The 27,714-nt window shown below is 43.2% G+C and overlaps 1 protein-coding gene across 4 annotated transcripts in view; it reads right to left on the minus strand.

Annotated features, from left to right (window-relative positions):
* Positions 1–27,714, minus strand: part of AFAP1 (actin filament associated protein 1) — a 224,159-nt gene that overhangs the window by 62,550 nt on the left and 133,895 nt on the right. For all 4 annotated transcript variants that reach the window (XM_073610727.1, XM_073610710.1, XM_073610719.1 and 1 more), the window contains exons 7-8: positions 6,535–6,627; positions 3,803–3,885 (exon numbers count right to left, since the gene is read on the minus strand). In XM_073610727.1, the coding sequence (XP_073466828.1) occupies positions 3,803–3,885; positions 6,535–6,627 (176 nt within the window). The remainder of the gene's footprint in view (positions 1–3,802; positions 3,886–6,534; positions 6,628–27,714) is intronic.

Genomic DNA, 27,714 nt, shown 5'->3' on the forward strand with positions numbered 1-27,714 from the left:
CTGAGCTGTGGGTGGGCCTTTGGCACCGTCATCACATACAATGCATGGTTATTAACCCAACATTGTACATAGAGGAGGCAGGCATGCAACGACAGCGGGAGAGACTTTGAGAGGAGGTTTTGTGGAAGCCAGTGCATAGATAGAGCCTACAGGGGCAAGGAGTAAAGGTAAGGAATACTCCTTATCTCTGTACCACTAGACTTAACATACAGCTAACCCTTGCAGTATGGAGAGGCCCACTGTCAGGGTCATTTTTATTATGTGTCCAGAGTTGGTCTTTAAGGTAAGCAATGCAGTATTAGCTCAAATCATGTGCTCAAAGAACATATCCTTTGTTGGCAGGACCAATGATATCAGAAAAGGACAATGCATGATATGTGTTGATGAAACCCTATGCCCCACACTTGCTGGGAATTAGAGAGCAGACATATAGGAACCACAGACTTAGATGAAATACAGCATGGAAGCACTCTGTCTATAAAGGGAAACAAGAGAACAAGGTCTGGAGCTGTAAGGAGACCGGGGTGGTCTACCCAGGGGGAAGATGAGGAAGTAATTCCATCTCACCAGACGTAGAATGTGGCAGAAAGTCCCATTTAAATCATTCAGCACAAGCTGCTAAACACAGACATCTTCACTTAAAAAAAAAGACCTAAAAGGTGAAATGTTTAACACGGTAGAGGAAATCTACATGAGTGGAAATATATTCCATCCATGGAAAATAGAGACTTTCCTACAAGTAAGGAAAACAGTAATTCTGTACTGATGATTACACTGCAAGGGCTACTAGAAAAAAAATACAAAGCCAATGTATCAGTAAAACCAGAACATACAATAAACGCATAAATGAATGCATAAACTATACTTAAGAAGAACCATTTACACATCAACTTCAGGTTATTGGAAAGGAAGGGTATATTGAAATAGCAGAAAACATACAAACTAGCACTTCAGTGCAATAAGCGAACAACTATATGGAGCCCCCAGAAAAGGTTATCCTGCACATGTGTGTGTCCAGATACATTATGCAGTATTCTTTTACAAGCTACTGTAGGTCCCGGGTGTTCAATCTGCGGCCCTTTGGCACTTTCTGTGTGGTCCTTGGGGCCCCTGCAGACACTTATTTGTGTTTTCCTACTGTTATAGCTATGATTTCTAGCAGTCTCTTGTAATATGTCTCCAGTTTATGACTGCCTCTTGAAGCATGTCCTCAGCCTCCAACAACTCATCCAGCATGTTCACAGTCCAACAGTCTCCGACAGCATGTGCGCAGTCTCTGACATTTCTTTTATCATGCCTGCAATCTCTGATCACCTTTTGCAAACTGCCCTCAGTCTCTGACCATTTCTTATATCATGTCTGTAGCCTTTGATCATCCCTCATATTATATCCACAGCCTCGGACCATCTGCAGTCCCTGACCATCTCTTGTATCAAGTCTGCTGTCCCTGACCATCTCTTGTAAAACATCTGCAGTCTCTGATCATCTCTTGTATCACGTTTGCAGTCTCTGACCATCTCGTATTCCATGTCCGCAGCCTCTGACCATCACTTGCATCACATCTGTAGTCTCTGACCATCTCCTGTACCATGTTGACAGCCTCTAACCATCTCACATACCATGCCTGCAGTCTTATACTATGTCTTCCATCATGTCTGCAGTCCCTGGCCATCTACCGTACCATGTCCACAGTCTCGGACTATCTCTTGTATCACGTCTGCAGTCTCTGACCATTTCTTGTATCATGTCTGCAGTCTCCAAACATCTCTTGTATCATGCTCAAAATCTTTGACTGTATCCTGTTGTGTGTCTGCTGTCTCTGACACTGAATATTCACTGAATTTTATGTGGGGCCCTTTGGTGATGTTGAGGGCCCCCCATCTCATGAAAGTTTAGCACCACTGAACTAGTTTGTTCTACTCAGTTTGAATCACTCCCGTAATACCTCGACAGTTCGGGAGCAAATAACACTTAAAGAGATCAAGCCAGTCATCAGATCATTCGTTTAAAAAAACTTCCCATAAGATTATATGTACATTTAACATGTTTTATGCATGTTATGTGCCTGAAAAAGCCTCCCTCGTGTAGACATGAAAAGCCCTGAGACTGTTGCTGGGTGCTGTGATGTGATATCAGCAACCCCAGCAGACTCACAGCTGTCACGTAGAGGTTTGTTTTCTTTTTTTTTTTTTTTTTTTTTTTTTAAAACATGTCATACTTACCTGCTCTGTGCAAGGGTTTTGCACAGAGCAGCCCCAATCCTCCTCTTCCAGGTTGCCCGGCAGTGTTCCTAGCTCCAGCCCCTCTTCGAGTGCCCCCACGTAGAGCAGCTTTCCATGGGGGCACCTGTGCAGGTGCGCTCACGAGTCCCGCTGTGTCCGCTGACAAAGACAGCAGGACTCAGCCCCGCCCCGTCACTGGATTTGATTGACATCTATCAATCTATCCAATGAGGACCCGAGACAGCGGCTGGAGCTGCTGGGCCCGTGCACATCGCTGGAACGATCGGGTTCAGGTAAGAAAAAGGGGGGCTCTGGGGTGCAGCTGCAGCACAGAAGGGTTTTTTACCCTAAGGCATAAAGGTGAAAAACCATGAGACTTTACAACCCCTTTAAGTGACACTCTATAGGTTTCCCATTGGCACCTTCCTGGCTGCTACATAACAAGTTTTCCATTAAACTCTTTGTCTTAAGACCCGTACACACGATACAAAAATCGGAAGAAAAATTTTGTCCGACGAATGATCTGCCAATTTTCGGATCGTTAGTATGGTGCTTTCGACAGCCGATTCCGGTTTTTCGTCCAACAAAAGCTGGATATGCAGAGTTTTAAATTTTTGTCGTACGTGAGCTCAACGTCCGATTTTTGTTTAATCAGTACGGTTTTCGTACGAAAAAAATTGTGAGAGCAAGACTACGCATGCCCGGAAATGAAAGAATACATACAAAATTAGTCAACACATGACATCACTTCTGAAGTTGTATTCTGTCGTACGAGAATTTTCATATTGTGAGTAACCTCTTCACTTCTGACATGAGACTAGCATGCCACAAAAAACGGAGGAACAGTCGTCCGAAAAATCTGATCATGTGTACGAGGCTTTAGAAACACATTGCTCCGCAGACCTTGTCAGCAATCTAGGGTTAAGCAGCTGCACCTGGTGGATCTTATCCTCACAGTGGATGGATGGCAGGTCTCACTAGTGCAGTAATGGATTACTTTCTCTGTGTACATAAAAATATATGTAGGAAGGTAAGGGCAGAGAAGCTGGGCCAGCTCAGACAATAATTAGGCACTGCCGGAAGAGGAGAGGGACTTGCAGGGAAAGAGAGGGGACCGTGCCAGGGAATCAGCTCTCCTGGAGAAGTCACATTTTCTAGTTCAAAGGCACATTGAAAATGAAGAACAAAATAATATGTAAAAAGGTAAAACACTGCAAGTAAGCATTCAAAATAACTGATATTTCTACCCTACAATTTTAGGTTGATGACAGGGTCTCCTTAAAGCTGAATCCCAGGCGTGAATTTTATTGCATCCAGCTTGCACCAATGTAAGTATACATGTGCCATACGTGTACGATCCATGTGGAAGCTGCAACTCACTGTAGTAGTTACCGGTGGCAGCTGTCTTCGCTGCATAGTACCCAAAGGGGGTTGTTTGGCACAGGTGCCATTCACAGAACACCTTGTCTCAATTAATGCAAGGGGTTCTCTGACTGAGATGGTGAAGTGGGGCAATGACACCATGATCGCCACCTCGTCCAATCAAAGAGATATATATTCAGACAACATAACACAGGCATACAGGATCTTTTCCATTGACAACTGCAGTGCCGTTCTCTGCATTACACTCCCCGTCAGAGCTGGGTCTCTCTGTAGACAATTTCTGAAGGGAAAAATATGTATAATATATGCATCACGATCGTTAGGCCTTGTTCACATGGGACATACTAGAGCATTTGCCCATGTGAGGGGCCATGCTTGCCCACAAGGGGATGCACAGGTATTTCTTGCATCCCCATGCAGGCAGTCCTATTCATGTCAGAGTACAGATGCACGGCCCCGGACGCCATGCACAGACACCCATGAGGCTGTCAAATTGCGAGCAGTGTCTGTGTCTGTACATGCAACTGCATCCCAATTGACATGAATGGGACTGCCTGTATGGAGATGCACAGAACACCTATGCATTACAGTGCAGGCAAACATGGCCCTTGCACGTGTTGTAGGCTAAAGTAAGCCTGAGTGAACAAGCCCTTAAATGTATCAAGCCTTAAATAAGCATATAGAGCCATTTACCTAAACTACTTTTATATTATACACATCCACTTAAAAAATGCCCAACTATAATTAAAATGTAATGCATTTGTAATGCATGTGTATGGTGATCGCCATTTATTCCAGCAGATAATTTGTACTGTGCTTGGATAGATACTCTCCACTGAAACAAAAGAGGGTTGCAGCATGCAGGACCTGACAACAATAGATTTAGAAGTGTGTTGTTGATCAGGCCACACAGCAAAGGCTCGCAGAGATGGGAAAGGAGACTTAATTACTTTTTTAGGGGTGATCAGGGAGAGTGTTGGAGCCCACTAAGTGTAATTCCACTTAAAGTGGAAGTAAACCCTCCTATCGTTTTCAGCCAAGGAAGCTGCCATCTTGGCCTCTGTTTAATCTTTAACTGTCATGGTGCTGCACATGTAATCAGTTATTACACCAGTCATTTGATGGTTTGACAGTTTGGGTGAATGCACAAATAAATGTGACAGTTAGCAATCCCAGCATGCCGGCAATGTAAGGCCACTTTCACACTGAGGCTCTTTACAGGCACTATAGAGCTAAAAATAGTGCCTGTAACGCGCCTCTCCTGTCAATCCAGTGTGAAAGCCTGAGTGCTTTCACACTGCAGCGGTGCGTTGTGGAACGTTAAAAAAAAGTCCTGCAAGCAGCATATTGGAGGCGCTGTTGGAGCGGTGTGTACACCGCTCCTACAGCGCCCCTGCCCATTGAAAACAATGGGCAGCGCCGCCAAAGCGCTTCGGCAGTGGCACATTGTGGCGCTTTTAAACCCTTTTTCGGGCACTGGGGGGGGGGGGTAAAAGCGCCCTGCTAGCAGCCGAAAAGCGCTGCTAAAAACGACGGTAAAGTGCTGCTAAAAATAGTGGCGCTTTACCGCCGACGCCCCCAACGCTCCAGTGTGAACGTGCCCTAACTGTTTTCTTAAACCTTTAAATCAATGGGTTTACTTCCGCTTTAAAGCAGAACTAAACCCATAAATTTTATGGTTTCATTAAAAACAGTTATATTTCTAGTAATGCTGGGAATGTAACTGTCACACTTGTGTGTGCTTTCAACCAAACTGTCAAACCATCAAATGGCTGGTGTAATAGCTGATCACATGTGCACCATCATGGCAGTTTCAGATAAAATAGAGGCCAAGTTGGCAGATTCCTTGGCTGAAAAGGATAGGAGGATTTAGTTTCGCTTTAAAGCTGAACACCTACTTAGAGAAAAAGAAACAAATGAAGTGCCCTAACCCCCCCCCCCCCCCCCCCCCCCCCCACTGCTTAAAAGCTCAATTTGTCTAGACTAGAGAATGGTGAATAAGGTAAATTGCCTTATTCCTTGTAAACCCTTCCTTCGCTACATGCGCAGATGTGCTGCAGGTCACTACTAGGTTCCAAGTACTTGGCAGAGGCCGGCAGAGCATTAGCACACAAGCTGGATTTTTTAAGATGGTGGCGTGAAAGAAGCGACTGCTGGAGGGTAAAATCCTGCTTTAAGCTGACCAAAATATGTCCTAAGAAGTGAACAAGTTCATATTACAGTTCATAGGGGTGTTAAGTATAATCGCAGCATCGCGATTTAGACGTTCATGATGCTGCACCGATGCTGAATTGATATCTGATGACGTCTTTCGGAGCTCCATGCGGTGAGAAACACAGAGGCAGAGCCTGCATGGTGGATAAAGCTCCTCCTCTTCACTAAAGCAGGAAGTCAGCTGATGAGCTAACAGCCAGTACAGTGCAGGGGGGGGGGTGAGTTTGAGGAGACCCGACATCAGGAGAGGCTTCACTGGAGGAGGGGGAATCGACTGACACTGAGAGCTGGTGAGTGCCAGTGTCACTGATCCCATCCCTCCACTACCACCACCCCTCTGCCTGATCCCATCTATCCCTCTGCCTCTGATCTCACCATCCCCCTACCCCTGACCCCACCATCCCTCTACCCCTGACCCCACCATCCCACTGCCCCTGACCCCACCATCCCACTGCCCCCGACCCCACCATCCCACTGCCCCTGATCCCACCATCCCTCTGATCCCACCATCCCTCTGCCACTGGAGAAAAAATTAGTTTTTCTGACTGCTTGAATTGTTGGATAAAAACGTTTTAACCACTTGTGCAGTAATCGTGATGTATCGTGGAATCAAATCGAATCGAATCGTGGACAGGATAATCATAATCTAATCCTATCGTGAGACCAGTGAAGATGCGCTCCCCTACAGTTCATATCGCTGAAGTATGCCCTCTACCTTTTCCAGTTCTGTCTTTGGTACGGGAGAGCTTGAAGACTGCCCATCCGAGTCCACAGGCCCACCGCAACTGCTGCACGCTTCTTTTATCACCTACAATAAAAGAGTTGGACAAACATTAGAAACAATGCCAGAGCACAGAGTGAACGTTTTTTACTAAAACCATATAATATGAGGTGAAACCTAAATACCTTCAATTTGTTTGTAATCAGGCAGTAAAGGAAATTGAATAAGAAATGTGTTTAATGTATGGCCAGCTTAAGGATAACCTGTAACCATGGATAATAATAAATTACCATGAAGCCCATTAACATAAGTTTAGAGGTATCTTAAAGGGTAACTCCACGTTTGTGGGAAAAAATACCAAATTAATAAATATATATATATATATATATATATTACAATTTACAATTGCTACACAAGCCATGTTATAATTGAATGTCATGAAAAGTTACCTTTCCTATTCAATCTGCAGCGCTGTCATTTTTTGTAAAATTCTATGTAATATTTCAACCTGGAGGTATTCCATACACCACTGTATAGAACACGCCCAGAAATATAGTTTCCTGCTTGTTCGATTGGCTCACTGATCTTCCCAGAAGTCTGCACTGACACAAGTTGAATTTTAGGCATCCTCTGCAATGGGAATTTCATTTTTGGTGAGATACTCTCAAAGGGTTCATCACTTTTAAAGGGATGGAGACACAGCAACTCTCCTCATTAGAACACAGCAAGTACATCAGCGTATTAATAATAAAACATTCAGATTGACTATGTAGACAACAAACAGCTTTTTCTTCAGAGCAGAAACAAGTAAGATGTCACAACAAAGTTTAATAAAATCCCTGCAATGTACATAGATCACTCTTGAAACTCCAACTTCACCACCAAGTTATACTTACATCTTATTAACTATGCTGGGTAAGAGCTTCTTTGTCATGCCAATTGCTGCCTGATGTTTTACTATTCTACTGAATACTACTTGTATTGTTTAGTTTCAATATCCATTGCAGCAAGTAACAGTAACAGCTAAGACATCAGGTAACAACCTTATAGAGCTGTATCAGCCTCAGTTCACATTGAGAGCCACATGCGAATCGCACAGGAATAGCACTGCGTTCCTGTGCAAATCACATGCAATTTTGTGCAGCGCGATTCAAGCCCATTCATTTTTGATGGCTCAAATCGCACTGCATCCACATCAAAAAGGTGCAGGCACCTTTTTTTTTAGCCGCCGTGGAATCAGATCGTTTGGGTGTTTATACCCATGCGATCCGGTTCAGGCAAACCCACTGCTATTTAGGCACATTTACTGGGCTCACCCCCTAGGCCTCATTCACACCTGAGCGATTTTCCGCTTAAAGCTCTAAAACATTCAACAAGCCAAATCCCATTCATTTCAAAAAATACATGAGCTATTTTTTTAGCAGATCGGGCTCATAGACTTCAATAGGGACGCCTGAAAATGTGCTTTCTATTGGCTAAACAAAAATGCCTGAAGCTGTAAAATGCTTGTAAAACACTTCTGAAAACGCTCAAAAAATAAAAACGCCAGTAAATTGCTGCGCTCAGATAAGCTGATGTTTATTCACTGGGCCTTTGGTGCTTCTCTATACAATGCAAACAGATTGCATCAACCCTGATACAAGCAGTGGGCTGGCACATTGGGAGACGTTATGCAAACTTCAAAATGCCTTGATAGGAGGGTATCAGTCTGGAGGCGTGGACATTCTAAGCGGAATGCATTTGCATGTAGAGTGCCCTAGGTAATGGCCACATGTGAGGCTGAGCCTCAATAACTAAAAATGGTGGGCTAGGGACAGGTCAGTTGGGGAGGAAAGATCTAGATGATGTTGAATTCCTCCAGCCCAAAACGAGGCAGGCTCTTTCTGACTTGATGCAGTTTCTACTGCATACTATGAGAAGCTCACAGTGTGTGGTGACATCAGAGTAAGCATTTTTAGTACAGGAGAGGAGAATGTATAACTGTACAAGACTGAAGGGAAGGCCGGAGTTCAGCTTTAAGTGTTCATGTTCGCCAGTGAAAACAAAAGTGATGGCCTTAATTCTAGTTCCTTTGGTCCTGTTGGTGGCTTGAAAGTTGTCAGAATCTGCTGACATCTAACAAAGGCACACAGCAGTTATGTTTACATGACCAATCTAAACAAAAACACGAGATACCGCAAAAGACAAGATGAACTGGTCTCCATCACACAGGGCTCCGTAATTAGGGGGAACAATGCCCTAAATCAACAAACACACATTGAAGCAACCTCTCACACAGATCATACCGATCTAATTAGTGCAGCCACAATGGTCTGGAAAATGCAGGGAAAACTGTGCACAATGTATACTTTGGCAGATAATGGGATCAAGTGTGGTCAGCAGATGCAGCGTATGGTGAGGGCTACAGGTGTCTAAACATTATCTAGCAGGCTTAGTAATTAGAACATGCCACTTATCATGAAGTCAACATTCTGCTATGTCCCAAATAAAAGTCAATGACTGTACAAGGGGTCACAGCCATAGGGGAAATTTGGAGTTGGAGTCCTCATATTTAACAAGGTTTTGGGAGCGTTTGAAGTCCTTTTTAACAAAAATTATCATGGTCATCACGGTCATGTTTTCTTATTTTTTTTTTTTGAATAGGTCAAACATGCCTACAACTGCTAAACCTCATCCTCAGGACCTGGTGGTATTTTGTATACACAGGCAGCTATTTGCAGGTGCTGATCGCTTCATAGTTAAACCTGGTCTTAGGCTCCTGCACTGACTCCCTTCTTTCCTGCACTGTGATGTATCCACGGGGAGTGACCATAGTTTCCACTTTCTCATATTTCACACCTTTTCTAGCGTTCCCTATCCCCACACTGTATCTTTACCCTCCTTCCCATTTGACCCCCCCCCCCCCCTTTTTTTTCTTCAATATTTTTTTCTCTCCTCTCCCCCCTTATACCTTGTATAATATCCATAGACTTCTTGCCAATTTACAGGGGACCTCTGCCCTGGAAGGGTAACTATAGATAGTAACCCTCTAGGTCAGCCTTTCTCAACCTTTTCAACACAGAGGAACCCTTAAAGTAACTTTCCGGTCTCAGGGAACCCTTGCCAAAAATTACTATATCTACTCATAATACATAATTCATGATACATGATACATTAGTGTGATGGTCAGTGGAAAGAAAACTTCTTACACTTGTGGACAGGGGGAAAAATTGCCCCCTTACAGATAGATAAAAAGGTCAATGGTTTCAGAACTAACTTATCTGAGAGGCAGAAATTGCTCATTGCGCAAGGCACCCCTAGCAACCTCTGGAGGAACCTTTGAGTTCCATGGAACCCTAGTTCAGAAACCTTGGTCTAGACCAAACTTTATCAACCTTTTTAGCCCAGAGGAACCTATTGGTGGTCAATGGGAAGAATGCCCCTACATTGATGGTCAAAAGGCCACCCTTCCCAAGAGTTAAAAAGATCAAAGGTATTACGCTGTTGGCTCTGCCAAGTGGCTTTGGACCAAGGCATCACCAGATGGCAGGTCATTCAGCCACATTGTGCTCAAGGAGCCCCTAGCACCCTCTGGAGGAACCCTTGTTGAGAAACCCTGCTTTAGGTGGTGTTTGCACGTTTTACTGTTAAGCCTCATGTACACAGGGCAGTTGAAAACCTCTTCTGAAGGCTAGAAACTGACTGCTGATAAACGACAGTAAAAAAACTTCCATTTTACAGTTTTTACATACTGAGTTTCTGTAAGTTTAGCAGCAGATATGAGCATTTGAGGTTAGAAGCCTTTTTCAAAGATAACCTGAGGAGACCCTCCCAAATGCCCACAATGCATGAAAAACAAGTAGCATTAACTATTTCAGCCATTCTATGAGAGAAGAGAGAGCAGTATGCTTTACCTATGGATTCTCTCTGTCTGTTTCTCTCTCTCTCTCTCTGTCTGTCCGTTTCCCTTTCTCTTTTTCTGTCTTTCTCTCTCTGTCTGTGTCTGCCTCTCTCTCTCTGTCTCGCTCTCTGTCTGTGTCTGCCTCTGTCTGTCTCTCTCTCCCTGTCTCTCTCTCCCTCTGTCTGTCTCTCTCTCTGTCTCTGCCTCTCGCTCTCTCTGTCTGTGTCTGCTTCTCTTTCTCTGTCTCTCTTTCTCTGTCTGTGTCTGTTTCTCTCTGTCTCTCTCTCTCTGTCTGTGTCTGCTTCTCTCTCTCTGTCTCTCTTTCTCTGTCTGTGTCTGTCTCTCTTTCTCTGTCTGTCTCTCTCTCTCTCTGCCTCTCCCTCTCTCTCTCTCTCTGCCTCTCTCTCTCTCTGTCTCTGCCTCTCTCTCTCTCTGTCTGTGTCTGCTTCTCTCTCTCTGTCTGTGTCTGCTTCTCTCTCTCTGTCTCTCTTTCTCTGTCTGTGTCTGTCTCTCTCTGTCTCTCTTTCTCTGTCTGTCTCTCTCTCTCTTTGTCTCTCTCTGTCTGTTTCTCTCTTTCTGTCTCTGCCTGTCTCTCTGTGTCTGTCTGTCTCTGTCTGTCTGTCTCCCCCTCTCCCCCACTCTTGCTGGCAACAGCATGTGGTGAAAATTTAGTTTTTCCCATATTTGTGATGTTCCTCTTTAAAAACGATTATAAAACAAAAACGCACATAAGCTCGGGTTACAGCTTTTATAAGAGTTTGGCTTCATGTACATGGGACATTGTTTAACCTCTCCTGAGCGATTTAACTTTACAGCTAGAAACCGGTGTCTAAAAACGTCCATTTAGCTGCGTTTACATGCCACGTTTGTTACCGCGTTGACAGACTGTTACAGGCATTTGGCGTTTCAAATGCCTCTGAACATCCGTCTAAACCCGTTTTTTTGCGTTCCAAAAAATGCTTCTAAACTCAACTGCCTAGAAACGACCCTGTGTACATGTACTGATAAGATAACAGAGGAGAGTTCAGGGGCAGCTGAAAATAATGCCCAACTGCTCCTAAACGTCCATTTACCAGCAGCAGTGTACATGAGGCCTTTGTTATACGAGAATTTTCTTACATTATTTCCTTCCTCATTTCCAACTTGCTGTCAAACAAAGAGGAAAATCGGACGATCGTTAACCCAATTTAATCACAGTACCTACAAGCCTTTAGTTGGGTAACATTTCTGTATAGGTCTAAATACTAAGTGTAAGTTTGATGGAGTAATGTACAGAACACGTTTTGTAAATTGATTCTTGCTGATATGTCACCACCTGCTGTTCGTAAGAAGTTTTCTGACGTAAATAAAGATTAAAAAAAAAAAAAAAACCTGATCCCCCTTACCCATAGCTGCCTAACTGCAATGTCGGAGCAGGAAGTCCTCAATGGAAACATATGACCTCAAGAAGATTGAAGAGACACCTGACGCCTGGCAGATCAGTGAATAAATAAATCATTTACAATATTCTTGTAAATTTACAAATCGCATTGCCCCCCGTTTCCCCACTAGTCCCAGTATAAAACAAAAAGATTGTACTATTGAAAGAACAACTGAAATTTTCAGTTTGGTTTGTTTTGCATGTCCCATGCCAGCATGATGTAGAGATGAACCCTCTGCTGTGGAAGCAGTGGTTTCTCTTCAGAGGTCCAACATGCCCCATCATCAGTCAGAGCTAGAGTTCTCCAATCAGCAGGGAGAATGGGTTTGCTGAGCTATAGGTATGACATAGCAGGGGGAGAATCAGACCTTTGTGGAGAGACAGAGACCACCACTGCGTCCACAAAGAGAACAAGGGTCCTTCTCTGCAGCATGCTGGCAGAGAGCAAGCTTTCCACTCAAAACTGTGGCTGCTTTCTGAAGTTCATCAGGGACCGGCCATATTTCAATCCATGTATGGGCAGGCTTGTTGTACACAAGTCAATCCATCAGCCCGTTGGAAAATTCTTTCAATCGGCACTGCCGGCTACAGCTCCCCACTGCCTGAATACAGCTCAGTGGGATAGCTCAGTGGGAAGAATTTCTCCATCCAAAGTGTGTGGATGGGGAAATCTTGTCATTTTCTTTCGTAAAAACCTGCGGATTGCAAGTAAATAATTGATTTCAAGCAGACGCACAGTACCATCATTAGGTTCTTGATGAAGGAGGGGTGAAGGCAGTCCGACATCCACAGAAGGCTACAGGGTGTTTACGGAGATGATACCACTGACAAGAGCAATGTGCATAGATGGTTGAAGAAGTTTAAAGAAATTAGCAATGAAGACAAACCATGCAGTGGAAGACGATCAACTTTAACCCCTGGCATGAATCGTCAGTGAGATGGTACAATGTATCTGCTTAGAATCCATTATTTACCAGCAATGAAAAATAAGAAAACTTGCTATAGAGGAAAGCCGCATACACATGGGCCGAATATTGGCTGAAATTAGCTGGTACAGTAGAAACCGGACGACATTCGGCTAGAGTTGCCACCTCATCCCTTTAAACCTGAACACATATGAATTGCACAGGTTCTAAGGCTAATTAAATCCAGATAAGGCACCAAGTGAGTTTAATTACCACCTTAATCAGCCACAGAACCTGTGTTATTAATACGTGTTCGGTTTTAAAGGGATGAGGTGGTAACTCTACATTCGGCCCATGTGTACAGGTCCCTATAGCTGCAAGGGCTGACCGGTGTGTTCTGGCGCCCACTTTTGCATTACTTTCAGTCAAGCCCTTGATATCAACAAAGCAGCCAGGCGCCTAACTTTTTCAGTAACAGCAGCCTATGTCATGGCTATGGGACACATGCATCTGGCTTTGCAGGCATATAAATATGCAGAGTCAGTACAAAGAGGAATGAAAATGCATTCACACGTTCCTTCCAGTTCAGAAGAAAGCTTTTTCCAGATACTTTACAGAAGATAATCTACTGCATATTTCTGTGCTGGACACAGAGGTCCACTTGGTATCGTTTCATTTTCCCATAGTCGTTCTCATGGAAGCAGCAATAAATAAGATCCTGTGGGGTTTTGAAGACAATTATTTATATGAGCCACATAAGTATTTATTAGATTGTCTTTTTAAATCAGATTAAACATTCTTGAGTTTTTGGCTCAGGTACCGCTGGTGTTTATCTTGCTGACTCAGTGCTCAACTGTGAACTCAGCCATTTCCCCTCTACCCCACAGACAGCTTCAATCTCAGCTCAGCTGGCAACACAAAGCTCATTCTGTGTTAAACTGCACAATGGCTCTGATTAAATATATGTGATGAGCAGGAGATCTAGCTAAGGCACAATATGTTCTATGCACTGTAGAGAGCCAGCATGAATCCTTACTGATCCAAGGAAACTACAGTGTGTCCTCTATTAATTCTAACCGAAAGACATCAAATTGGTTAAAGAATCAGTAAATCACAATTACTGAGCAGCAACTACTAAGCAAAGACACCTTATTATCAAACGCTGGTAAAATTATTTCACTTCAGGGTCTATTTATAAAGCAGAGAATGTGATTTTTACATACATTCTCTGCTGGAGAACCATCCATGGGAGCAATTAAATCTCCACTCCCACTGATTCTCTACCAACGAAAGCAAATTTTGGATACAGTAGAATTTTTTTTTTTTTGCTGTATGTGTTCTATTGGGTGTATTTCCTTTCATTTTCTGTCATATTGACACATTACGAAACTAGGGAAATTCACTAATTCCCCGTACACACGATTGGAAATTCCGCCAGCAAAAGTCCGATGTGAGCTTTTGGTTTGAAATTCCGACCGTGTGTACACTCCATCAGACTTTTGCTGGCGGAATTTCCGCCAGCAAAAGATTGAGAGCAGGTACTCTATTTTTCCGTCGGAAAAAGTTCCTATCGGAAATTCCGTTCGTCTGTATGCAATTCCGACGCGCAAAAAAACACACACGCTCATAAATCATCGCTTCATATGGAACTTCCCTTTTCTAGTGCCGTCGTACATGTTGTACGTCACCGCGTTCTTGACGGTCAAAAATTCAGAGAACTTTTGTGTGACCGGGTGTATGCAAGCCAAGCTTGAGCGGAATTACGTCGGAAAAACCATCCAAGGTTTTTCTGACGAAAATTAGGATCGTGTGTACAGATCATTAGCCAGTTGTCATTCCAACAAGTGTCCCCACTAGCTACTGTCATTCCAGCGACAAGCGAAGATTTTGGCTTTACCCCCACTTTCAGCGCTAGTTACAAAAGTCTAAAAAAGACCAAGACTTTAAAGGAGACTAAAGACCAAGACTTAAGAAATGGTCTTAGATAGACTAAGCTAAAATAAAAATAAAAATAAAATCCAGAAACAGGGTGGCCAACGTGCTATAAAATTATAAATAGCCTCTAACTTTTTTTTTTACCTTTTGCTATTGATGTCAGAGGATGACTTCTCAAAATTGTCTTCTGCTGCCTGCCTTAATTGGAATGACCAGCTGAGTTGTAATTGCGTTTGTTCCTGTTAGTTTGCTTTATGTAATTCATATCTTTAATGTTACCGATATCAAGTTCATTATGCTGTGCCCCCACCCCCAGCAGCAGCAATTTGAAAGAAGTAATTTATGAAAAAAGAATCAATAGATTTCAACAGTTTAAAGCTTTTGCGACATGAGCTCATGTTTTGATCCTATGATTACCAACTTTTTCGATCTGTAATGTTAGTAATGTGAGGTTGTTGATCTGTAACTGCCCCACAAACCCATATGACACCAGAACCTGATCCTCAAATACAAAATACATACATGTAGACCCTTGTGACCTCCGTGATTATTTCAGAACCCAAGAAATACTAAGGCAGATTATTTAAGGCTGGGTTTATATTAGGAAAGTTTGCAGCTATGGCTGACAAGGCCTGGTAGGCTTAGAGCACTGGGCTTGAGTAAAGTGCTTGTAAACCCTTAAACCGGCCATAGACAGTTCAAATCGGGACTAGTTCAGCAGGCAGAGATTCGAACTACGTATGGGCAGACTGAATGTACCCAAGTTGATCGATTAATCCACTTTTGTACAACCGGCCTGTCAGATTTTACATGCGATTATTGCCATCGGCTGTTATAGGAGCTAGCAAAAATCACTGTGTTCTCTCGGCGGGGATGGCCTTCTCCCGCCTCTCATCAGGAGAACACAATGGCTCCGTAGGAGGGATTCCAACAACACTGACTGTGTTGATGGGGAATCGAGCGATTTTCTTTCCTGCAACCACAGACTCATGCAGATAGCAGAGGAACAAAGCAGCAGACAGAAGTTTAGACAGGCAAATATGGTGTAAATGTGGTTGCAGGAAAGAAATTTGCACGATTCCCCCGTCAACACAGACACTGCTGACAGGGGAATACCTCTCGCTGAGCCATTGTCTGCTCCCAGTTTGAGGTAGGGGAAGCCGTCCCCACTGGGAGAAGACAGTGATTATCACTAACAGCTATAGCATCCGCTAGCGATAATTGCAAGAGAATCCAGCATCAACTGATCAACTTGGTACATTCAGCCTGCCCATTAACAGTTCAAGCCGTGTATGGCCGGCCTTACTGCTCCTAACTGAGACAAGTACATGCTATAGAGGGATATGCTTTGTTCAGATTTCATGTCTGAGTTTTAAAACCACTTTAATCTTAAGACCCTCTAATTTCAGAAACTGTCCACTGAAATAATACTTGTGAAAGCTTTACCACTAGTCAATTACATGTATTTATTTAAAATAATACATACCTCAAAGTACAGTATTTACATAAACGTTTTTTCTAAATTTTACTCTTATGCCCCTACACACAGATATTCCGACCCTGTGTATGCTCCCTCCAACTTCTGTCTGAATTTCCGCCAGCAAAATATTGAGAGCTGGTTCTCTATTTTTCCGACAGAAAAAGTTCTTGACGGAAATTTTGTTCGTCTGTATGCAATTCCGACGCATGCTCGGAAACAATTCGACGCATGCTCGGAAACATTAAACTTCATTTTCTTGGCTCGTCGTAGTGTTGTACATAACTGCGTTCTTGATGGTTGAAAGTTCAGAGAACTTTTGTGTGACCGTGTGTATGCAAGGCGAGCTTGAGCGGAATTCCGTCGAAAAAACCATCCAAGATTTTTCAGACGGAAATTCCGCTTGTGTATACGCGGCATTAGCCCTTCCACCATTACTGGTTTCCTCATGTAGATTTTTACGGGGCAATGGTAAAAATGATGGCACTGCCAAACAGCACCACACATGGGAATGGCCTTTAATTCACATGCTAGGCTGTTTTTCCTTTGTCTGTTTTATTTAAACCTTGTACTACACAAACTCTTCCCTCTTGTGTAAAGGAATCCAATTACTCAGCATCCTGGAACTTTTATTTTTACCTCTTGCGTGACATTTGAACTCACTGTGGACTTTTTTTGGCTCCCAACCCAGATTAAGTTATTTTGGCAAGCCTTTCATGTAATGCAAGCTGCAGACAAAACACTGGGAAGTAAACTGGCAAGTGCACAAAGTAGCACATAGGAATGTATGCTCTCAATCAAGCACTCCCCCTGGTCACACCTCCTGCATTATCTAGCCTCCATGTAACATGTCTGTTTATGTGAAAGAACATGTTTAGCCTAAAATCGCTGTGATTAGCAGATATTACAAGGAACAATGAATACTATGAAGAAAATTGCTATTGTTACATAAAGTACAATGTATGGGTTTTGTATTTATTAAAAAGGCTGTGCCATTCATGCTGCAGTGTGAGTTTTATATTCGCTCAGGCTTGAAATTAACTCCTTTAATAATGTTTTCCAGTGGGCAAGAATGTGACAGAGCCATACACTATATGGTCAAACTTTTGAGGGCAGCTGACCACCACACCTACTGAGTATGAGCTTGGTGGACATCCCATTTCAAAACCATGGGTAATAATATGGAACTGGTCCCGCCGTTGCGGCTATAACAGCCACCACTCTTCTAGAAAGGCTTTCCACAAGATTTTTGAGTCTCTATATGGTAAATTAGACACATTCAGGTTCTAATGTTGGATGAGAAGACCTGGCTCACTAAAAGCATTCCAGGTAATCTCACTGATGTTCAAAATGATTGAGGCCAGGGCTCTGTGCAGGCCATTCACATTTCTCCAAACAAAACTCGTCACACCATATGTCTTTATGGAACTGGATTTATGCACAAGGGCTGAGTCATGCTAGAAAAAAGGACTTCCCAAAACTGTTGTTACAAGCTTGGAAGCACTCCGTTGTCTAAAAGGTCTTTATATGCTATAATATACTGTATACAACACTCTTCACTGGAAAAACCTGAACTCAATCATTTGGATGGGTGTCCACACACTTTAGGCCATGTATGATGGTCAAGTAGTCACAAACTTCTGGCCATTTAGCGTTTCTCCACCAAGAATCCTTCATCCACCTAACTACAGGGGCAAACCCAAATGGTTTTACACTCTTCAGGTGTACTGCCAGTAGGAAATAACAATTGAGAGAGTCCATTATCATTAAACTGGCTTTAAGAGAAAATGTTTAACATAAAAAAGGCAATATTATTAAAATTAAACAGTAAATCCAGGCAAAAGTGAAGGCATCTAGAAAACTACTAATGGAACAAAAACCAAGCTAAGGCAAGTGTACTTCATCACATATGGGGGTTGGTTTACTAAATCTAGGGAGTGCACAATTTGGTGCAGCTCTGTATAGAAACCAGTTTCCGGGTTTATTTGTTAAAGCTTAATTGATCAAGCTGAAGTCAGAAGCTGATTAGCTACCATGTACAGCTGCACCAGAGTTTGCACTCTCCAGTTTTAACAAATCAACCCCATGTGGGGCATTATTTCTCTTCTCTCTGCTTCTTGGCTCACCAATCAAATTCAGTCTTCCAAGGCAGATATGATTTTGGTTAGCGGCTGTGAATAACTTCTCAGCACTGACATTGTTTTTTTTACTATCAGACTTTTCTGTATCTGATAGGCAGCAAGGAGAATGCTCCAGCATCACCAGCAGGTGTGTTCCAGGATCACCAGATTACCAACACAATGGAGGGGGCAGGATTTAGTGTACAGCTGTGTCCAAAAGTTTTGAGAATAACACAAATATTAATTTTCACAAAGTCTGCTGCTTCTGTGTTTTTAGATTTTTTTTGTGAGATGTTATTAAGGTATACTGAATTACAAGCATTTCATAAGTGTCAAAGGCTTCTATTGACAATTACATTACATTTATGCAAAGAGTGTTCTTAGGCAAAATTGTGAGTGATCCCACTCCCTTGGCTGAGAAGCAACCCCACACATGAATGGTCTCAGGATGCTTTACTGTTGGCATGACACAGGACTGATGGTAGCGCTCACCCTTTCTTCTCTGGACAAGGTTTTTTCTGGATGCCCTAAACAAACGGGGATTCATCAGAGAAAATGACTTTACCCCAGTCCTCAGCAGTCCAATTCCTGTACCTTTTGCAGAAAATCAGTCTGTCCCTGATGTTTTTCCTGGATAGAATTGGCTTCTTTGCTGCTCTTCTTGACACCAGGACATCCTCCAAAAGTCTTCTCCTCACTGTGCATACAGATGTACTCACCTGTCTGCTGCCATTCCTGAGCAAGCTCTGCACTGGTGATGCTCCGATCCCGCAGCTGAATCAACTGTAGGAGATGGTCCTGGCGCTTGCTGGACTTTCTTGGGCGCCCCGAAGCCTTCTTCACAAATGCAGTGGACATGTTTTTTATGGGATTAAGTTAATTTTCATGGCAAATTGCCATAATAAAACCTGAGAAAGCAGACTTTATGAAAATTAATAGTTGTGTCATTCTCAATACTGGCCACGGCTCTAGTACAGCATTGCAATGTTTAGTCTTCAGTTGTAATCAGAGTATACTTTTATTCACCAAAGTACAGTCATTTTTTGGGGGGAAAATTAAATATGTGCTGCTCTCAGCAGTCCTAATGTGGCCTTTGAAGATTAAATCTACTTAACTTGGCCTTTGGTTGATGGGATTCATATAGTTATTTGAATGGATTATAAAAATATTTTTCAGTGTTCTCTTCAATGAAGTACTAAGTAAAAATAGGGAGACTCTAGAAAAGGAGTATGCATAGAAATGAAACGCAGTGGTACTTGTCAGCATCTGAAGCTTCTTGGAAGGTTCTTTACTGGAGTGCCAAAAAGGGTGTGGGGCATTCACTTGAAAGCTTGGCATGTGTAAATGCCATCCAACCAAAAGCTGTTCTTTAGGACATGTTTATCTGCTCAACATTATATAAAGACAAGGACAAAAGGTAAGACTATACAAATTGTATCCCAGGGAGTCTGCTAATATTTAGGTCATGACCCTTTTCCTGGTTCAAAAACTTAAGTAGTAATCTTGCCGTTTATTACTGAAAGCTGGGCTTTATTTTAAATGACAGTGATTTTACTAGAACATTTCCTCCTAAGCAGCCCCGGGGCCATTTATGTGTTTTACTGTCTAGACGACAGTTTACCTCAGCTCTAGCCTATACTTTATTACTTATTATGGCTTTTGGTGCTTTGTATATCATCTATTGTGCTTTTATCATGTACAAGTAATTTTTTTTTCCTTGCAATCCCTCGAAGGAGGAGCCACCTGACCACAAAACCTGTTTATTGTCTAGAGAGGGCTTCAGGAAAGCTGCCTTTAGAAATAAACATCAAATAAATTAAATACAGAAGTGAAAGTCAGATAATTCAGGTGGCAATGATATGGGAATAGGTTTAAAGCAGCTCAAGCTATTCTAAAGGTAATAAGTTAAGTTAAAAATTTAACATAAAAATAAAATTAATATCTGCCAGGGAAGCCTACTGCGGCGGTGCGCTTGCGGGACGGGAAAAAAGTCCTGCAAGCAGCATCTTTGGAGTGGTGCGAGATCGGTGTATACAGCGCTCCCAAAGTGCCCTGCCCATTGAAATGAATAGGCAGCGTTGTCGAAGGGCCTGCAAAGCGCTTCGGCAGCACCCCAACACAGGCGCTTTTAACCATTTCTTCTGTCGCTAGCGGGGGTTAAAAGCGCTCTGCTAGCAGCCGAAAAGCACCACTATAACAGCGGATAAGCGCTGCTAAAACTAGTGTCAAAGTACCCCTATTGTTTAGTTTACTTTGGAAGTATTAGGTGCAGTGCACACAGCTGCAACCTGAAAGCCGCGCTACTTACAGTGACTTCAATAAGACTTGAAACAACTTTAGGGAATGCCTTGGTAATCATCCTGTAGTAGTGTCATCTCCAAATCACATCAATTAAGATGAGGATTCGACTTGAAGGGGACTTCCATTAAAGTCTATGGGCACATGTCGGATAGAAGCCGCCTTGAAGCAGTACAGGAACCTTTTCTAAAGTCGAAGCGACTTCAGTAGTGCTAATTAAGATCACTCTCATTGACTAAAATGGTATTTCACATGACACAAAATACACTAAGGCTTGGTTCACACTGCCGCGACTTGGGACCCGATCTGTGAGACCCCAAGTCGCGGCAGTGTGAACCAAGCCTTAAAGCGGGGGTCCACCCACACCGCCAAAAAAAAATTAAAAGCCAGCAGCTACCACTACTGCAGCTGCTGACTTTTAATAAATGGCCACTTCACAGTCCCAGGGTCCAGCGATGTCGGCAGGCGACGCCGAGAACCCGCTCGGTTCTCGGCAGCTGCCGCCACCATCCTAGGTGAGGGAATCAGGAAGTGAAGCGTTGCGGCTTCACTTCCTAGTTCCCTACTGCGCATGCGCCAGTCGCGCTGCGCATCGTAAGTGGTCCCCGCTCTCTCCTGGGAGCTGTGTGTTTCCCAGGAGACAGCGCGAAGGGACAGGAAGAGGCATAGACTCCCATGGGAGTCTATGCCGGAAGTGGGTGCAAATACCTGTCTTAGACAGGTATCTGCACCCCCCTCCCCCCTGAAAGGTGCCAAATGTGACACCGGAGGGGGGGGGGGGGGTTCCGAATAGCGGAAGTTCCATTTCTGTGTGGAACTCCGCTTTAAGCCCCGTACACACGGACAGAATGTCGGCAGACATTTAGCGGTACAAAAAATACTGGCCAACACTCTGCTCGTGTGTATGTCCGTCTGTCCAACAGAAGCTGCCATTCGGCCGGCTTCTGTCGGACGTGCATGCTGGAAAACCAGCAATCGATCAACTCCCGATCAGTGCTCTCAATGGCAGTGAGCACTGATCGGAGTGTTCTGGCGGGGGAACACAACAGCTCAGTGGGGAGACCAAAGACGGCAACCCTGCAGTTGTAGGGTGTACCCGGTTTTAGTGTATTTTTTGTCGAAGAAACAAGTACAGCGATTACCTCCCTTAGACCTCATATACAGCATTAGGTTTTCAACTAAAATACATAAAGGAGAAAAGTTTCTCTACTAAAGGATCTGACAGCACAGCAAAAATGGAGGAGGAGTGAAAACTGAGAATGCTGTGAATGCGATGCATACATGCAGGTTCAATTCGCTTTATACACATCCTCCACCCTGTAGAAAAACCTCTGAGCTGTCCAAAGCATTCCTTTCACATCCACCTCCCTTCCTGCTCCTTTCACTTACTCTCATTCAGGACAATGAAAGAAAGCCTTCAGCATACATGGAGCTGTAAGAAAACACAGGGGCCAAATGTGAGGTCTAATATGCCTCTGTGCAACGATATTCTACAGAATCTACTCCAAGCCTCATGCACTATTAATTAACACTGGATGAAGATCATCACTACAGATTTTATTTGGTATACCACTAGGCGTTAACCCTCTGAACTTAGAGAAACCCCAATAGTAAAAAGAGCAAATATTCAAACAGTTCTACCTGTTTAATCTTTTGTAGTGTCTCTGTGCAGCTGTCTCCGGATCTCGCTGTGCCCTCCAGGCTATATACTGAAGTTGTTGTGTGTCAAAGATGTTAACCATATTAACTAAGCCTGCAGATGTATACGCTGGTACTATCTCCTGGTTTAATGCCTGAACTCTAGGGCTCCATTCACACCTGGGCGACTTGAATTGTGGACTGAATCGCCATGATTCGCGGGAAAATGCAGGACGTGTTTATGATACCATTATTTCTCAATGGCACCCCAAACGCAGTTTGATTTTGTCATGTTTGTTACACAACAAATCGCTACAAAATCGTGCAAACAAAATCACGGGCCGCGGGCCACCCAAAAGAAGTCCTTCTTTTGAGTGACACGCATCCCGCGATTTTGTTTGAGTGATTTGTCGTGCGACAATCACAGCAAGATTGCACCTCGTTTGGGGTGCCATTGAGCAAAAATGTCATCGCAAACGCGTCCTGCATTCTGTCACAATTCTGAATTCCGGGCAGAATCGTGGCAATTCCACCCCCGATTCAAATGTGCAATTCTGCTCCAAAAAATGCTCAAAAACGCTTAATTAAAATGCTTGAAAAAACGTCTGAAAACACAATGCTCTAGTGTTAATGTAGACCAAGGGCCAGCTAACACTGTCAAAAAGGTAAATCATAAAGCAGCTGAAGCGATTTACCGCTCTGGCCGCTTTGCGTTGCTAGGCTAGGGGCAGTGTGGTGCACGATTCAGCGCACCACGCGACTTCTTTTTTTTTTTTAAACAAACTTTATGTGAAGTGCACTGCGCCGCCTGACATTGCAGATCGATTCGGGCCGGTGTGCTGCGATAAAATGCAGTTACATAGTCAGGTTGATAAAAAGACACAAGTCCATCCAGTTTAAATCTTTCCTTTAGAATTTCTTAAAAATGTTCTCCTTTTCTCTGAATGCCCCCATAGCAAGTAGTTTGCTATGGGGGCACTCGTGCGGGCTTGATCCCGAGCCGTGCTGTGCGCATCTATTGACACACACAATGCGGCACAGCCCCACCCCCTGCTCTCTGCTCACAGGATTTGTTAGACAGGAGCAGGAGAAATGGCTCCTGCTGCTGCCGAGCTTCCAGTGAGAAGAGGGGAGGCTTGGCTCTCCTAACAAGAAATCCTGTCACTTTGCCCTTAATAGATAAAGTGACAGATTCTACTTATTATTATTATTATTATACAGGATTTATATAGCGCCAACAGTTTATGCAGGTCTTTACAATATAAAAGGGAGACAATACAGTTATAATACAATAAGATACAGGAGGATTAAGAGGGCCCTGCTCAGAAGAGCTTACAGGATGGGAGAGGCTCTGGAGAAATCCTGGAGATGAGAATGAGAGGAGGAGATAAGAGAGCTTGAGAGCAGGAGGTCTTCAGAGGAGCATAGAGGACGGTTTGGATGATATTTGGAGACAAGATTGGTGATGTAGCTCGGGGCAGAGTTGTGAATGGCTTTGTATGTTGTGATTAGTATTTTGAATTTAATTCGCTGGGTGATTGGGAGCCAGTGTAGGGATTGGAGGAGAGGGGTGGCAGACATGAGCGGTTGGTAAGGTGGATAAATTTGGCAGCAGCATTCATGATAGACTGAAGAGGGGATAGCCTATGGAGAAGCAGGTCAATGAGAAGGGAGTTGCAATAGTCAAGGGGAGAGATAACAAGGGAGTGAATGAGGAGCTTGGTGGTTTCATTTGTTAAAAAAGGGGCGAATTTTAGAGATGTTACAGAGGTGAAGTCTACAAACTTTTGACAACGATTGGATTTGAGGCTGAAATGACAAGTCAGAATCTAGGATTACACCTAGTACCCTGGCGTGAGGGGAGGGACTGATGGTTGCATTGTTGATTTTGATGGAAAAGTCATGGAGTGGGTGGGGGAATAATAATAGCTCCGTTTTAGAGAGATTTAGTTTAAGGAAGTGGTGCGACATCCATGCTGATATGTCAGCATGGATTCTATTTGGCTTGCAGTGCCGCTAGATCTTTGCGACTCTAGAAAGAAATGGAGCGAAAAAAATAAAAGACGGGAGAGAGATAGGAGAGCCCTACATAGCCAATGAACACATTATATGGGGTTTTAATGTAACTACAACAATAACAGATTCTATTGTGGACACAAGAGCTCGTCAATTATCTGCTCCATACACAAAATCCACCAATACCAGGCAATCATTCAACACAAGCATTTCAGGACATGCTTTTCTAGTGCATGCACTGTGTCAGCTAGGTGTACAAGAAGAATTCCAGAATAAAAACTTAAGACCTCATGTGGAATATGCAGTTTTGGGCACCAGTTCACAAAAAGGATATCAGAGAACTAGAGAAAGTGCAGAGAAGGGCAACCAAACTGATAAGAGGAATGGTGGAGCTCCGCTATGAGGAAAGATTTGAGAAACTGAATTGTTTTTGTCTTAAGAGGCAATTATAGGGGGGAAATGATCAACATGTACAAATACATAAGGGGTTCATATAGTGAACTTGGTGTTGAGTTATTAACTTTCAGGTCATTACAGAGGACAAGAGGGCACTCTTAACATCTGGAGGAAAAGAGACTTAACCTCCACATATGGAAAGGCTTCCTCACAGTAATGCTGGGTACACCTGGGAAGTTTTTATTTGTTTTTGTTCAAGGCAACGAAAAAAAACAACTAAGGCTGCTTTCACACTGGGGCGGTGGGGGCGTCGGCGGTAAAACAGCGCTATTTTTATTATTGTGTTTTGGCAGGGGCACTGCATTTCCCCCTCCATCCTGCCACACAGAACACAGTGAGACCGGCTACTGTCGGACGCGGAGCTGTACACACCGGCTGAAAATTGGCCGGTTCCTGCCAAACCAGCCATTTTGTGGCCGATTTTTGGCCCATGTGTACCCAGCTTAAGAGCTGTGAAAATGTGGAATAGACTACCTCAAGAACTAGTTCTGGCCAGCTCATGTTTTAAAAAAGAGTGGGAAGCATTTTTAAATGCACAAAATATATAGTTACATAGTAGGCAAGGCTGAATAAAGACAACAGGCCATCCAGTTCAAACTATGTAGGTGTACGTGTGTCAGTGTCATTTCCCATATCCCTGTATGTTGTGTTCTTTAAGGTGCATGTCCAAGAGTCTTTTAAAAATATCAATACTCTCCACTGCCACCACCAATTGTGAAAGAGAGTTCCACATCCTTATCACCATGACAGTGAAAAACCCCCTATGCAGCTTAACCACTTGCTGACCAGCCACCGTCATTATACGGCGGCAGGTCGGCACGTTCCCGCAAATCGGTGTAGGTGTACGTTGGCTCCTTCAAGGAGCTGTACGCGAGCACCCGTTGTATGGCGGGGGACCCGATGCACGTGGCCGGCGGGTGTGATGTCCACCGGCACCTGCGATCGCGGGAACGGGAGCCAGAACGGGGATGTGTCAATGTAAACAGACAGATCCCCGTTCTGACAGGGGAGTTAGAGAGAGATCTGCGGTTCCTATTGATTAGGAACAGCGATCTTTCTCATCCTCCAGTCAGCCAGCCCCAATACAGGTAGAAACACTCCCAGGGAACACACTTAACCCCTTGATCGCCCCCTAGTGTTAACCTCTTCCCTTCTAGTGACATTTATACAGTAATCAGTGGCTATTTTTAGCTCTGATCACTGTATAAATGTCAATGGTCCCAAAAAGGTGTCAAAAGTGTCCGATCTGTCTGCAGTCCCACTAAAAATCGCAGATCACCGCCATTCTTAGTAAAAAAAAAATAATAATAATAATAAAAATGCCATAAATGTATCCTCTATTTTGTAGACGCTATAACTTTTGAGCAAACAAAAGTATATATTATAGCAAAATGTAAAAAATAATGTGTTTTTTTTTTTTTTTTTCAAAATTGACGCTCTTTTTTTGTTTATAGCGAAAAAAAAAAATGGCAGAGGTGATCAAATACCACCAAAAGAAAGCTCTATTTGTGGGGAAAAAAGGACATCCATTTTGTTTGGGTACAGCGTCACATGACTGCGCAATTGTCAGTTAAAGCGGCGCAGAAAAAATGGCCTGGTCATTAAGTGGTTAAAGTGGATGTAAACCCTCACATACCCAGTGAAGTGAACAGCCCCAGATGATACACAGGGATGAAACAAATCTCCCTACATAAGTTTTACATGCATATCTGCTCTGCTGTCTTCAGCTTTATATAGTCTTTAGAAAGTTCAGATTGTGTTAGATTTTCTCTTCCTGTTCACCACTGCAGTGAAGTCTGGGCATACAGCCAAGACAACTGATTGGAGGAAAGACACACACCTCCTCTTCTCATAGGTAGAGAATTTCAGAACTGTCCATTGAATCGTTCATCACATCTATTTATAGCATCCTCCCCAACACAAAACTCAGCCTGCTTTAATCTCAGTTGACTGGAGAACTTATCAGAAGTTATCAGGCTGATAACAGAAGAATGGAGCAGGGGACAGCTACGGGACATAGTGCTTTGAAGAGAGATAAGAAAACACTGTAGATATATGTGCCAGCTCAAATTTCATGAATTGGCTTTACATCCACATTTAGGTTAAACCGCTTCTTTTGCAATCTCATTGTGTGGCCCTGTGTCCGCTTACACTCCTGGGGACTGAATAGTTATTTTCCTATGCTGCGATCACCATTGAGATATTTGTAAATCGCTATCATGTTATCATATCCTCTCTCAAGCGAGAATAAATTTAGTGCTTGTAGTCGTTCCTCATAATTGAGGTCTTCCAGCACCCTTATTAATTTTGTTGCCCTTCTCTGGACTCTCTCCAGCTCCAGCTAATCCCTTCTGAGGACTGGTGACCAGAACTGGATGGAATACTCCAGATGTGGCCAAACCAGAGTTTTATAAAGTGTCAGGATTATACGGTAGCTCTATCTCTGGAGTATATGCCCTTTTTTTAAGCATGCAAAAATGTTGCCGGCTTTGGTAGCTGCAGCTTGACATTGCATGCTATTGCTCAGTCTGTCTTCTACTAGGACCCCCAGATCTTTCTCCATCCTTGTTTCCTCAAGAGGTTCTCCCCCTAGTGAGTAGTTTGCATTTGTTTTAAGCCCCAAGTACATTACCTTACATTTCTCCACATTGAACCTAATTTGCCATGTAGTTGCCCACCCCAGTCATTTATTCAAGTTTTTGTGTAAAATTTCTATATCCTGATGTGAAGTTATTGCCCTGCTTATTTTTGTGTTGCTTGCAAAAACTGAGATTGTGATATTTATCCCATCCTCTATATCATTCATGAATAAATATAACTGCAGATAAATATAAGTGGATATTAATATTTATAGCAAATAAAACCAGAGATTGTTAATCCAGGGAATATCTAACTGCCTTCTGTGGGATACGAAAAGAATGTTTTCCCTCTGTTGCAGCAAACTGGATCATGCTTTATTGTTTTTTTTTTGTTTTTGCCTTCCTCTGGATCAGCTGTGGGTATAGGATTGCGTATACAGAGGTTTTCTA

This window comes from Aquarana catesbeiana, linkage group LG01 (genome assembly GCF_042186555.1).
Source record: "Aquarana catesbeiana isolate 2022-GZ linkage group LG01, ASM4218655v1, whole genome shotgun sequence".
Lineage (NCBI taxonomy): Eukaryota > Metazoa > Chordata > Amphibia > Anura > Ranidae > Aquarana > Aquarana catesbeiana.